Genomic DNA, 15,027 nt, shown 5'->3' with positions numbered 1-15,027 from the left:
GAACCGTGAGGTCGCAAGAAAATCAAGCGTGTTTGAAATCCTGGTCGCTCCTCGTGAAGGAATCACAGCTGAAGCAGCTGCGACCCGATTTGACTCATCCTTTCACAGAGAGCATGCGCAATCTCTGATGTTACGTCAAAAACTATTATTTGTAGTTTAAGTTTTGCAAATTCACATTACAAATCATGTTTTAATAGCAAAAAAAAAGAGCGCATTTCCACATGGTGCGGGTCGCCGCGTACCCTACGCCGTAGGCTCTGCGTTGGTGTAACGCGGAACCATAAATCAGCCTTACGGCGTACCCTGCACCGTAAGCTCTGTGTTGGTGTAACGCGGAACCATAAATCAGCCTTCAGTGTGTGCGCTGTCTGCTGAACTCCTTTTTCTCTTCTCATTTTGCTCATTTTCCTCCACCGAGACACAACTTTTGCGGTACGCGTTCTTTGATGTGTCTAAAAATGATTCGCAGTGCACACACCCAATCAGAAACGGTACAGATATTTTGGGATTTTAATATATAAAAAAATAAAATTAAAAATAATAAAGAATCCCCTCGCCGCTTCACTCCGCTCACATGCTCTGATATACAAAGACAGTTTGTCTGTGTAACGGCGACACACGGAGCTGATCAGAGCAGTATGAACGATACTGTACACAATACAATGCAAATACAGTGTTATTACCAGGTTATTACCGGTAGTCGCCCGGGCTTTTAATTGAACCGGCGTTTATTATGCCAAATGGGCTCGGACCCCCGGCGGCTATTAGAGCACAGGCGCGTATTTGCGCGCGGGCGACTATTTGGTCATCTACGGTATGTCTAATTGAATCTAACCTTGTTTAAAATTAACAAAAGCAATGCACTTTAAAGGTGTCCCTTCCACGTTTCTGGTGCAGCATTCTGGGGGATATTTCAGTCTCTGGGAGGTGTAGTTTTAAGTCTACGCCTCCATTTGTCACATGGATAAATTAAGGTGTGCAGGGCGGATTGTTAATGCTCAATTGCTCCTCTCCTCCACTATGTTGATTTCTCTCTCTCATGTCCTCCTCTCCTCCTCCCTCCCCGTGTGTTTCAGTGGGTACTCCTTACTACATGTCACCAGAGAGGATACATGAAAACGGCTACAACTTCAAGTCTGACATCTGGTCGCTAGGATGCCTCCTCTACGAGGTAAGCTGCAGCAACGTGAGCACGAACTGTCACCTCGCAATTGAGAGCGGGAGTGACGTGAGAACACAAAGCTTCAGTCACGCACACAAAAACAAAACACTGTCACTCCCAGATACTATAGAGGGAATGCGCATGACGTCACAGATGCAACTTCACAGCGGATTACGCCAACTGAGTGGCAGCGTAAACTTTCAGTTTGAGCAACTCAAAAACATCTAAAATGGGAAAGAGCTGTTGTGCGATCGACTGTACTCATAGATTTAGCAAGAAATCAGAGTTATCGTTTTACAGACTGCGGAAAAATAAGCTTAGGAGAGACAAATGGATCGCTGCAATTCGCAGAAACAACTGGATCCAGACACCGAAACGTGGATTTGTGGTTCCCATTTTGTATCAGATAATGTTGGATTTTTGGGTAGCTAACGTTAAACGCTCAAATCAATAAAGTTCGGTGTCCTCATCACTTTAATTTCACCAACAAATCCTGCCTTGAAGTAGGACCAAGCATCAAGACTTTTCTATGCCTTCAAGCTTTGCTTCAAGTATTTTCCCGGCGTAGAAATGAAGTACATATAAATATCAGGAAACTCGATTCGTGGCTAAATATTAAAGTCCATGGACCACTGGTTCTTTGGGTTACTGTACGGGTCGTTGAGTTGAGTTATACTTTAATGTCACTAGGGAAATTTGTTTTAGGCATCAAATACATGCATAGCGTATAAAAACACATACAATCAACACATACAGACAGCAACAGATATCAGACTCAATACCACAATAAAATTAGTAAGAAACCAAGCAGCAGTGAACGACATTGCACATACCCTAGGCTAAAATTGCATCTATCCCGGAACCTCATTTCATTACATTTCAATATTGGTACAGTATGAAAAAAAGCAAGAACAAAGAATAAAAACAAGCTTTTTCCTCATTTCCTCACCGTCAAGTCCCACTGCCTTTAATTTAAGCCGATAATCGGCTGTTATCCCGTCTTCTCCACTAGTTGCATCCATTTTTGCTGATGTTTTGCCGCTCAGTGCGAGTAAGGGGGTGTGGTCCAGTGGGGAAGTGACGTCAATGCAGACCCTCTATAGCATGCCGTGGAAATGCATGTATACATCATACTTTCACATGACCTTCTTTATTCTTCTCTTCTTCTCTTCTGAAGAAGAGAAGAGCTCAGTCTTTAGCCGAGGCTTTAAGATGCGAGTTAAACTAGGAACCTGCTACAAATTTTAAAATCTGCCTGAATAAAGGGATAAAGCTTCCCAGTGATGCTGATTAGTTTAATTAGTCAGAAGCAGAACCACTGCAGGGTCTGTTGTGGGCCACTCTGAGTGGAGACAGATCCAGCAGAGGAAGGAGCGGGGAGCACAGCGATGATGGTCGCAGACGACAGCAGTCAAACCTGACGTCGCTCCGTCGCAGGTTTCACCCTCACCGGCTACACACGGATTTCAACAACACCCTGTCAGCGAAAGGAAATATTTTTCTCCGGGTCTCTGCTAATTCCCCCGAGCTGCTGATCATTTGGTCTGCATTTCCACGCATCGATGACTACACTTTCTCTACAGTGCCTCAGGCATGGAGGTGGATAATGGGCAAGGAAGAGGTTCCAGCTCCTCTCGCTGGTCATGGTTGCCCAGAGACCATAGTCCTTCATGCTAATTAGTTCCCCACAATGCACTGCAGTTTGTTTGTTTGTGGTTGACTGAAAATGGTTGGCACTGTAGGTCCCATTCAGTTTTTGTGCTTGTTTTTAGGCGTGTTTTACAAGAAGGATGCTACTTTCACAGATGAAAAATATACAAAAATGAAAAATTGCTTAGTTAGAATCCTTATTTTGCATGTTTCTGCAGGTATCATGACTGAAAAGTTAATACAAACATGTTTTGTTTTTAAATGAGGATCTTACTAGGGCTGGGCGATTTTGAACAAAAATAAAATCCTGATTTTTTTTTTTTATCTGAAAACCTGATTTTCGATTTAGATTTTTTTGGTAAAACTACAAAAGACAATGTAATAAATTGTTTCAAATATTTTGTCTTTATTTTTTAAAGAAAAATAGCAAACAAATTTCCCTATTGGGAATGAAGTGCAATTGAAAGATACTGTAAATCCTCCTTGAGTTTAGTAAAGTGACAACATTTACAATTTTCTTGACCAAACAAAGATGACTAGACGAGCTCTGTCTGTAATGCAGCCAGCTGCAAAAAAGGAAAATCGATTTTCCGATTTTCCTTTTTCTAACATCATCTTGATTAATAAATCCGATTTTAGATTTAAAATCGATTAATTGCACAGCCCTAGATCTTGTGTTTCATTTTTTTAACCGATCTGTTTTAGGATTCTTGATTCATTACGTAATACCCGTCTGTCCGTCTGTCCTTCTGTCCATCCCTGTAGTCTATGTTGTCTAGGAGCTACAGATCTCCCGGGAGCAAAAGTGATAAAAATAGATGAGACCTGTTGCTCCCTGAGGAGGTCAGAAGGTAATGAATAAAGATGAAAGGTGCATAAGTTTAGGAATCCTCAGAGGAAGCCAGAAGAGGCTAAGGACTTAAGCCGTACAAGTCAGGTGAGAATGAAACAAAAGGAGCAGGAAGGCGAGTGGGGGTGAGAAGGGAATAAGTTGAAAGGGGGAATAATAAATAGCCAGAGCAGGGTTATAGATTGCTGGACCAAAGCAAAAGATGGGGGTTGGAGGGGGGTGGGCTTTCATTCAGAGAGAAATTGTTATACGTACAAGGGCAGAGATGGAGATCCAGCCATCAGGTCAAGGTGAGCCATGCAGGAAGCCTGTGGAGATAGAGATTTTACAGCCTCATTGCTGCCGGAGCAGCGCTCGCCCCACCATGCATATTCTCTTTGAAGAGCCGGCTCCTGCTCTCTTTCTTTTGTTTTTTTTGGTAGGAGGGCTCTTCACGATGTGCGTTCAGTTTCAGGAAACTTACTTCTCTCTCTCTGAAGTCTCCCCTCAACAATGTTCTCCCCCCACATCACATGACGCCGGCCAGATGGAGTTCACGTAGAACAACCACATCTGATCCCGTTGGTCTTCATTGATTTCAGTCTGAACAGTGAGGGATGAGGATTGTGCTTATTTGATGTGTTTTCATATCCATGAACGAGGGTTCGTATCGCTGGGAGTTCTTTTCCAGCCTGCATTTTTTCATTTTTGTGCCCCCGAGGTGGAGTCGAGGTCCAAAGGGTCGGCCCGTCAATACCTGGTCATTGTATCTGCGTCCATCTCCATCTCCCGCTCCGTTTTGATGCTTTCCTCCTCACGTCCGGGCTCGTTAGATCACGTGACCCTGCCCCGTGTGCTTCACCCAGACCCACTTGTGTGGTGGTAAACAGTGTCGGTGTAACGCGGTACAAAGTAACGCGTTACTGTAACGAGATTACATTCGCCAGTAACGCAGTAATGTACAGTGTTACAGTTGTAATTTTGGTAATCACATTATAGTTACTCTAAGACAAAAAAACATTACGTTTCTTTAAGCTTTTCAGCTACATGTACAACGGGAGAACAGAAAAGAAAATCAAACTTTCCTTTCATGCGTCTTCGCAACACTTGTCTGACTTAACGTGATCTTACGTGATCTTACGGGACTTTACGAATACACATTTGTGCTGATCTGGGCACTGCAGTAATAAGGTTCCAACTACAGGACTGTCTCAGAAAATTTGAATATTGTGATAAAGTTCTTTATTTTCTGTAATGCAATTAAAAAAACAAAAATGTCATACATTCTGGATTCTTTACAAATCAACGGAAATATTGCAAGCCTTTTATTATTTTAATATTGCTGATTATGGCTTACAGTTTAAGATTAAGATTCCCAGAATATTCTAATTTTTTGAGATAGTATATTTGAGTTTTCTTAAGCTGTTAAGCATGATCAGCAATATTAAAATAATAAAAGGCTTGCAATATTTCAGTTGATTTGTAATGAATCCAGAATGTATGACATTTTTGTTTTTGTAATTGCATTACAGAAAATCACAATATTCAAATTTTCTGAGACAGTCCTGTATGTGTTGTTCATTGGCAATCGAGTTATGGTGCAGCTCAGGTGATATTGCGGAGTAATCCAAAAGTAATGTAACTATTAATGTAACTAGTTACTTTCAGCAACGAGTAACTAAGTAGTGTAAGGGATTACTTTTAAAAAAAGTAACTAGTAATATGTAATGGATTACTTTTTTTGAGTAACTACCCCAACACTGCTGGTAAACAAGGATGCTCGCCCAGGTCGCCTGCTCCACCCGGGAGGGCCGGGGAGGTAAATGAGGGGTCTGGTCACATGCCAGAGAGTGAGACTGCAGTCTCTCTCTGCTTCCAGTCCAAACCGCCTCATACTTGGATTAGCAACTCTCACACGCTGACTGTTTCCTGTAAAGCAGATTATTTTTACACACACACACACACACACACACACACACACACACTGCTGGCCTCCTCCTTGTACAGACATGTTGCGGTTGCTGTGTTTGCTATAAGGTTAGAGGAGGATCATATCTTGAAAAGCTTTACTGGAATGCGTCTCCTTCCTGTATGGAGGCCAGCCATCCATACCTCTGACTGTGCCCACGTCTCATGCCTCCTGCCTCATTCCTTTCCCTCCCGTCTTGTTTTGCTGCTGGTTTTATGAGACCCCAAAAATCCAGGTTCTCAGCAGCTGGTGTTTCCATCCGATGAGCTGCCCCCATGCTTTTCTCCCCATACACTTCTCAGAGTGGATATTCTGGCATGAACACTAATGTTCTTTATACCAGTCCTGGTATTTTGCTGAATTGAACTAAGTGTTTACCACCCATGTGTTCATTTTCCTTGGATGTACATACATATACACCATATATAAATATATATATGTATATACACACCGTATTTTCCGGACTATAAGTCGCACCAGCCATAAAATGCATAATGAAGAAGGAAAAAACATATAAGTTGCACTGGAGTATAAGTCGCATTTTTGGGGGAAATTTATTTTATAAAATCCAACATCAAGAATAGACATGTCATCTTGAAAGGCAATTTAAAATAAAAATAGAACAGAGGCAACAACGGGCTGAATAATTGTACGGTATGCTTATGTTACATGACACAACTGAGAACGAGCCTGGTATGTTAACATAACATATTAAGAGTTATTCAGATAACTATAGCATAAATAACATGCTAAGAAGTTTACCAAACCATCCGTGTCACTCCAAATAACTACAATCCAATGAAATCTTCCTCGGTGTCACTTTTAAATATCTCCGTTAAATCCGGAGGTAGAAGATGCGGCGCTTCCTCTTCTACACCACTTACGTCCGACTCATCGTCAGTTGCAGTTCGCCCTCTTGAGGTTTAGTGTGAAAATAACATGTGAAATGATAAACCGGTAATAATGTGTAATTTCACACATAAAGGCTGAATTATGGTTCTGCATGAAATCAACGCAGAGCCTACGCCGTCGGATACGCAGCTACGCGGGAGTCTCTCCGTAGCCTACGCCGTAGCCTGATGTGCAACTCCCCAAAAAATATAACTACGCGTCGAGGCGATGCAGACCGAGAGGGCTGTGATTGGTTTGCTTGGTAGCAACGCATTTCCGGTTCCGGTTCGTGAAGCAGTCGTGAACTTTCAGCGCTCTTTTCTTCGTCTGTGTGTGTGATCCTTTTCTCTTTGATTCACTGTGACCAGAAAATCCGGAAGATAAACAAAGTATCAACTAGCGCTCTGGGGTGTACTGCACCGCGGCGAAATGGAGTCACGGAGAAGTCCGAAGGGTTCGCGACGGCGTCACGGCAACGGCAACGGCGTAGGCTCTGCGTTGGTTTAACGCAGAACCTTAAACCAGGCTTAAGTCGCTCCAGAGTAAAAGTCGCACCCCCGGCCAAACTATGCAAAAAAACGCGACTTATAGCGAAGCTCTCGATTTACCGGTCGATCTACGCTCCCACCCTCACCTATGGTCATGTAACGTAACTTTAGGTAATGACTGAAAGGACAAGATTGCGGATACATGCGGCCGAGATGAGATTCCTCTGCAGGGTAGCTGGACGCTCCTTTTACAACTCAGAGTTCGGAGTCGAGCCGCTGCTCCTTCACATCTCGAGGAGTCAGCGGAGGTGGCTTGGGCGTCGGTATCGATGCCTCCTGAGAGGTGTTTCCTGCCACGTCCCACCGGGAGGAGACCCACATTGCATCACTTTTCAGTCTCTTGTACTCTTGTACGAAGTAAATATTTTCATGCAGTTGCACGTTTATATGCCCATTTCATGACTTTGGTTCAAGAATTGGACACTGTGAAATGCTCATTTCAGTGAGTATTTCACAGGGATGGATGATCTTCAGCCTCTTGATGTAGTAAAGAGAAGCAAGTAATTGCATGAAACAACAAGGAGCATTTCTCTTTTGGTTTTACATTTAGATGGAGCCAGAATAACTGTTTCTGAGTTTTCAGTCCTTCATTTAACAGAAAAGTTAAGAAGTTTTGAATTCAGAAATGTTGAGCTTTTTCCGGCACATGAGAACATATTCTTGAAAAAAAACCCTCTTCAAAGGTTCAGCCCACTGTAACAATCTGGTGCTTTCAACTCGCTCATCCACGGCTTTCTTCTTTCCCTTTTTTCTCTTTTTAGCGTGTTGAAGTAGAGCAATGACGACTCCACTGGGTGTAGGGATATGTCTAATGACTGTCCCTACATCGTAGCCTATTGCCTTGATTAATATATCATCAAAAACCTCATGAAGGACCAGCAAGAACATAAAAAAGTCATGCTTCCCACACTTGTATCGTTGAGTTCAAGTATGTATTTGTGAGACAGAAAACATACAATATATACTCTAAGTCTACTTTTCATTATGTATTTTAACATTAATGTTTATTTGGATGGGCTGTTAATGTAATATTTGTGTTAAAAAAACGTGTAAGTGAGAAGTTGTGAGAAGCCCTTTGGTCCCGGGATGTAAAGGCTCCAGGGAGGAAGGAGAAAGGAGGGAGAGGATGGTTGCCTCTCTCAGCTCCTTCTAATTGGCGTACAGGGACGGGAGCAGGAGTGAGAGAGTGGGATCAGTGTTAATTAAAATGAAAAGCCCCAACCGGCTATTTAAAATACCCACGGATGCTACTGTGACACTACAACCTGGCCGAGGGAAGAGCTCTGAAAACAAAAGAGGTCGTCTTCCTCCTAGGGCTGGGGATAGATTCAAATGTCAAGATTCGATTCCGATTCTTAAGATTCAGAATCGATTATCAAGATTCGATTCGATTCCGATATTGATTTGGGTTAGTGTTATTAAAACAGTTTTTTGAGCTGTTGCATGAATTATATGACTGTAGTTATGCAAAATATTACTACTAGTATCATATTGAGATTCAACAGCAAGTATTGCAGCTAATGATGCTGTAAGGACCAATCAGCTCCCAGAATGCTGATAGAACTGCTTTCAGAAACATCGTGGGTCAGAATTACCAAACAGATCCAGGGAGGAAACAGAGACGGATGAAATCGGTTTTATTTTTTCCCACATTCTGTTTTTATTTGTTCCATTTTCAGTCTATTTTGGTTTTTAATTTTTGAGCATTTGGTTTTTAACATTTTTTGCAAATGTAACCCCCAGACAGTATAATATAAAGTAATGAAATATAGACACTTTAATGTTTTCATACCTTTAAACATATTTAAAGGCAAAAACATGGCACCAGTTATTCTTGTGTCCAACAAAACATTCCTTTTTTGGGGATAAACAAAAAAATAACCAAAAATTGTAATGTAATGTAATGAAAAAAAAAAAAAAAAATACATAAATAAATTAAAAAAAAAAAAAAAAAAAAAAAAAACAGGCCTATTTCCTCCGTCCTTTTGTGTCTTTGTGGGGATCGGCGCGAGCTCCTCGCGCCAGCAGTGAGGACATTTTTGGACCGTGATTTTTTCCTATCCTGACTTTGGCGTGGACCTTTTAAAATGAGATGCATTACTCTTGGTTGACCAAGTACTGGTTCTTGCATTGGGACACTTTGTGGATAAAGAGAGCCAATATGGGTATTTAACAACAGCAGAAAATTCCTTAAATGGAGTGAGAACAGATGCTCTTTTTCCAGAAGCAGTCACTGCGAAGAGGCTGCCGGTCATCAGGATGTTGGGCCCACCGTAACCAGGACCACCTAGTTTACCTATAAAACCCCCCGAAAATGTAACAAATGCTGTTTTTATACACCATCTATTCTCAAACATAGCATCATCAACAATTGATGTTATAATGACCATGATTTTTTATTTTATTATTTTTTCATTGTCTTTTTTTTCTTCTGTGCATGATGCTTTTCTTTCTTTTTTAGCTACTTTTATTATGGTGATTGTTTTTTTTTTTTTTTTCATTGACTTTTTTTCCTTCTCTACTGTGCTTGATGCCTTTCGTTTTAGCTACTTTTATTATTGATTCACATGTCTTTTAATTACTTTTATATTGACATACTTTTATATGTCAAGAAGAAGGGTATACACTGTATATATGTATTATTATTATTATTATTGTTATTGCCACTATTATTCTTTTATATATCGGATACTCTTATATTGCAAGAAGGGGCCGGACTAGATAAGCATTTGCTTCTTCCTGTCCCTTCTTGAACAAAACTGGTTGTGCTTTATTATTATTGTTGATGTATGTGTTTTAAATTGTTTTGTTCAAGATGAATAAAGATCAAATCAAATCAAATCATTTTCAGCCCGGTGACACGCTGGTACCAGAACGTTGTTACATCAGGATTGTATTTACAGAGCAGTGTGACTTGAGTCGTGTTTATGTGGAGCCGGTAGGGATGAAAATAAGGACTTAACGGAGTCGGCACCAGAATCAGGCGGCAGTGGACCGTGGAGGAGACGGCCTCTTTGCACCGCGATTGTTGAAAAACAGCTTTTAATGTTTTAAAAGCAGCAGTCGGTGTGGATGAACTCTGGGAAAAGGCATTCGCCAGAGCCGTTTTAAACTTCATTACAAAACTGTTTTCATTAATTGACATTGTTGTTTGTTCCCACTAAAACCGTGAGGATAAATCTTGTTGTTAGGGGACGTTCGTAAATACCAGCGAGCAACTAAAGACATGAGTTTTGAGGGAAAACACTGATCTGTGTCATCTGTGAACCGCAGAAAACCAAAGGGAGCTTCGGATTTAAAAGAGATGTAATAAAATAATGACGTGACTCCAAAGAGGCCCTGAATATGTGGAAAAAAACAAACCACCTCTTAAAAGGTTCTAACGTTGAGCCAACTCTGAGCTGGCGCTAGCACCAGTCTCGCACCAGCGCCAGGTCGAAATTGGTCAAAGAGGGTTAGTGGCATCAGATGCAGCCTCTTGAAATAGTTTCGCAAAAAACGCGAGTGCACGAGTTGCCGATACTGGTATCGCTTCTGGTCACAGCCGCTCAGAAGCAGAGCTGGGTAGAGTAGCCAAAAATTGTACTCAAGTAAAAGTACTGTTACTTCAGAATATTATGACTCAAGTAGAAGTAAAAAGTAGTCATCCAAATAATTACTTGAGTTAAAGTAAAAAAGTACTTGGTGAAAAAACTACTCAAGTACTGATTTTTTCACCGAGTACGTCTGATTTATTTTTTTAACACAACCATTCAAACAGACAAAAGTACAAAATAATCATCTTCAGCTAAATTAAAGCAATAAAATAATAAAATAAATTAGAATTAATAAAAAATAGCTTAAATTAAAATAATCTTAAAGTAAATTCAAGTACTTTAATAAATAATAAAATAGATAAAATAATAACAGAATAAAAAAATAAATTAAGCACAAGTAGCACAAAATTTCAAGCCTTTGTACTTTTCTTTTTTAACCAGGCAGAACTTGAACAAGCCCATTAACTCATAGAAACTCTGTGTGTGTTTGAGTCTGTGTAAATGTGACAACACATGCAAAAACAAACATTTTTCCCAAAGAATCACCCAGTGATGTCATGGGATTGGCGCATACACGGATAAAAGAAAAGTAACAGCTCAACGTAGCCTAATGTAGCGGAGTAAGAGTAACAGTTTCTTCTTCACAAATCTACTCAATTAAAAGTAAAAAGTATAGTGATTCAAAACTACTCCTAAAAGTACAAAATTTCCCCAAACTTACTCAAGTAAATGTAACGGAGTAAATGTAACTCGTTACTACCCACCTCTGCTCAGAAGAAACCTTTCCGAGGTTGGAACTGTGTTTCCTGGCTACGGTTGGGTTCAGGTCGTGGTTATCGGGGTGCAGATGTGACGTCTGGGGTTAAGGACGGGGGACTCGTGGGTACGTTATACGGGGGTTCTCACAGATACAAGAGTGCAAATGTGGTGTTGGGTGTTCTGCCACCGGCAGCTCACACCCCTTTAGACAGACAGCAGGCATGCATGTGCACTCTGTCTCCTGAATATCAATGAACCATACACACACAGACACAGGCACTCGCACACCCGGGCCTCAGAGGTCAGAGAGTGAGTCAATCATATAAACCGTTGCGACGACACAGTCTGAAAAAAGGAGCGAGTCTGTATTTTTCTGTGTCTGTGTGTGTGTGTGTGTGTGTGTGTGTGTGTGTGTGTGTCAGGGGTTGTGTGGGGCTGGGGGGGGGGTGGCATGCATCTTTATGCTTGCATGTGTGTGTGTGTGTGTCTGTGTACGCACACCGAGAGCAGGGGGCCGGCAGCTGTCAGGGGCTAGGAGCAGCAGGCACTAATGAAGCAGATGAATAGTGCAAAAACTCCCAAATACAAACAGGACAGTTGACATTTTTCATCTGTCAAAAGCAGAAGATGCATGAAAATACGAGGGGTTCTTGCTTAACCCTTTGCCTCCTGGTGTCTTTAGCTGCCTGCCTTTTCTTTTTCTTTTTTTTTTTTTAATCCTCTGGTTGTTTCTGTCTCCCTCGTGCTTATTTAGAATTGTAACACTCAGATCAGAATCAGAATCAGAAAAGGGTTTATTGCCAAGTTTTCACACGAGGAATTTGTTTTGGGGATTGGTGCAACACAATACAAATATAAAAACAAATATATAAGAGATAAAATTAAATTAAATGTATAAACAATAAAAAGTATAAACAGTAAAATGAAATGTAGACCGGAAATGTACAAAATGAGGTTTTAAAGTGCCGGGTGAGTCTGTACAAAAGTGACTTAGGAACTTAGGATAGGTAAAAAGTATAGACAGAAATGTACAATGAGGTTTATAAAGTGCCGGATATGAGTCTGTGCAAAAGTTACAGGATTGGAGTTTTTACGTTAAGATACGCTGTGACGAAACAGTTAGGAGCGTTTTCCCACTTCTCCAAGACACTGAAATAGACTTTTATATAGAAACAATTCAATTAATTATTTATTTTGAAAACCAGCTGAAAAGCGATTATATTCTGAAGTGAAAGTACAACATATGTTCGTTGACATGTTGTATTAAAAGAATAAAACTCGGCAACACCAGTCATCACACAGCGCGTTTCTGATGACATACCCTTGTTTTAAGCTTTACTTTACTTAAAAAAATGACCACGTGTCCTTATATTAAACATTGTTTAATTGAGTTTGACGTTTCAGGCCAGAGATGAGAAGCTTTCTTACAAATGGAAGTGTATCGTCACTGAAACACACAGCAAATCTGCATTTCCAAACACGTCTCATCACTGTCAGCCTCCCGCTGCGCCAGCCTCAGTAGTGAGGATTGAAGTAGACGACGACGAGGAGAGATGGAAGCCGATTCTCCTTCCTCATGTCGTTTGTTTGGTTTTCTAAGGATACGTAACATTGATGTGTGTTCTTGATTAATAGAACCGATGAATGTGACGGTTAATCTGTCCAGAGCAGAGAGAGGGCCCACTGAGTTTTTCTGCCGCTGTCAACTCGACTTCCTGCTGGAAGCTGGAACAGAAAAGCCATCAAAATCTGACCAATGAAACACAAAACGACCTCTTCTGTCTCCGGACCGTCACTGTCTGACACATCTGTCGTTTTAAAACTGAAAACGAACGAGCTGGGCTGGATTATTGATGCGGCAGCACGTTTCTGGGCGGTGCCCGCGGGCTTCTCTCGACTCGCCACCAACCGAGCCCGTGTACGTTTGGCAGTAACATCCCAGCAGGCCTCGGGTTTTGTTTTACATCCGTTAATTTAACGGTCCCACGCACACACGTTTTCTGTGTTCTTCATGACATCGTAGAAAATGGCACGTTCGCGCCAAGCTGCTGTATTTTCCATGGACTGGTTCCACTTGTGTTCATATGTGGGTTTACTTCTCATCTGCTTTCACACTTCCAATTAGCAGGCTGTCAGACGCGCCGCGCTACCGCCAGAACAACACCGCTTAAAAAATAGTTGGGGAGTTAAGGTGTAAAACTTCATCTGCCCACTGATTCGGCCCGTGATATTTTGTCTTTGTTTTTACTTTTACAACTCCTCGTTGCAGTTTATTTCTTTTAATAAAAAGGAGCAGTCGTATCCAGCCTGCAGCGGGAACCTGTGAAGAAACGAAGCAAAGAACCCTTTTTATATCTTGGATGCTATGAGGTTATTGTTTTTGGGCGTTTTTGTTTCTTTTTTAAATGGTATTATGCTTTAATTGTTTGTTTTCATCTTATATACAGTGGCCTTAAGTGCTAGAAAGGCGCCTATTAATCATATATTTCTCCTTTTTCAACATTTTAAGGTGCTCTGCTATAAAACAGGTGTATTTCATATTCAAACCTACTGTGGTTTTTACTTATTTTACATATCTCGTTGGAAGACTGTAGGAATGGGTGATATTTTACTGTTCATGATATACCGTCCAAAGAATTCCCCCGGTAAGAATTTGTCATCTCGCGGTAAAAACGATAAATTCCTGTGGAAGGAAGGAAGGAAGGAAGGAAGGAAGGAAGGAAGGAAGGAAGGAAGGAAGGAAGGAAGGAAGGAAGGAAGGAAGGAAGGAAGGAAGGAAGGAAGGAAGGAAGGAAGGAAGGAAGGAAGGAAGGAAGGAAGGAAGGAAGGAAGGAAGGAAGGAAGGAAGGAAGGAAGGAAGGAAGGAAGGAAGGAAGGAAGGAAGGAAGGAAGGAAGGAAGGAAGGAAGGAAGGAAGGAAGGAAGGAAGGAAGGAAGGAAGGAAGGAAGGAAGGAAGGAAGGAAGGAAGGAAGGAAGGAAGGAAGGAAGGAAGGAAGGAAGGAAGGAAGGAAGGAAGGAAGGAAGGAAGGAAGGAAGGAAGGAAGGAAGGAAGGAAGGAAGGAAGGAAGGAAGGAAGGAAGGAAGGAAGGAAGGAAGGAAGGAAGGAAGGAAGGAAGGAAGGAAGGAAGGAAGGAAGGAAGGAAGGAAGGAAGGAAGGAAGGAAGGAAGGAAGGAAGGAAGGAAGGAAGGAAGGAAGGAAGGAAGGAAGGAAGGAAGGAAGGAAGGAAGGAAGGAAGGAAGGAAGGAAGGAAGGAAGGAAGGAAGGAAGGAAGGAAGGAAGGAAGGAAGGAAGGAAGGAAGGAAGGAAGGAAGGAAGGAAGGAAGGAAGGAAGGAAGGAAGGAAGGAAGGAAGGAAGGAAGGAAGGAAGGAAGGAAGGAAGGAAGGAAGGAAGGAAGGAAGGAAGGAAGGAAGGAAGGAAGGAAGGAAGGAAGGAAGGAAGGAAGGAAGGAAGGAAGGAAGGAAGGAAGGAAGGAAGGAAGGAAGGAAGGAAGGAAGGAAAAGTCATTCCAGTTTTGCAGTACAGGTAGACTCATTTAATTGGTTTTTATTAATTCAATGTAATTGATGATGTTTAGTAGTATTTAGTATCTTTTAGAGCAGTGTTTTGGCTCCAAAGACTGAATGTGGTGATAGATTTATAGTTAAAAAGGTGGAGTTGAATTGGTATTTTTTTATCGTCATT

At 41.4% G+C, this 15,027-nt stretch overlaps 1 protein-coding gene across 1 annotated transcript in view; it reads left to right on the top strand.

Annotated features, from left to right (window-relative positions):
* The window catches only part of nek7 (NIMA-related kinase 7), an 84,510-nt gene that overhangs the window by 59,396 nt on the left and 10,087 nt on the right, over positions 1–15,027 (top strand). The window contains 1 exon segment of the mRNA XM_061738828.1: positions 1,077–1,171. Within this exon segment, the coding sequence (XP_061594812.1) occupies positions 1,077–1,171 (95 nt within the window).

Source organism: Cololabis saira, chromosome 13 (assembly GCF_033807715.1).
Source record: "Cololabis saira isolate AMF1-May2022 chromosome 13, fColSai1.1, whole genome shotgun sequence".
NCBI classification, from domain to species: domain Eukaryota; kingdom Metazoa; phylum Chordata; class Actinopteri; order Beloniformes; family Belonidae; genus Cololabis; species Cololabis saira.
The sequence above is the reverse complement of the archived record's forward strand: the minus strand, read 5'-3'. Positions and strand labels throughout refer to the sequence as shown.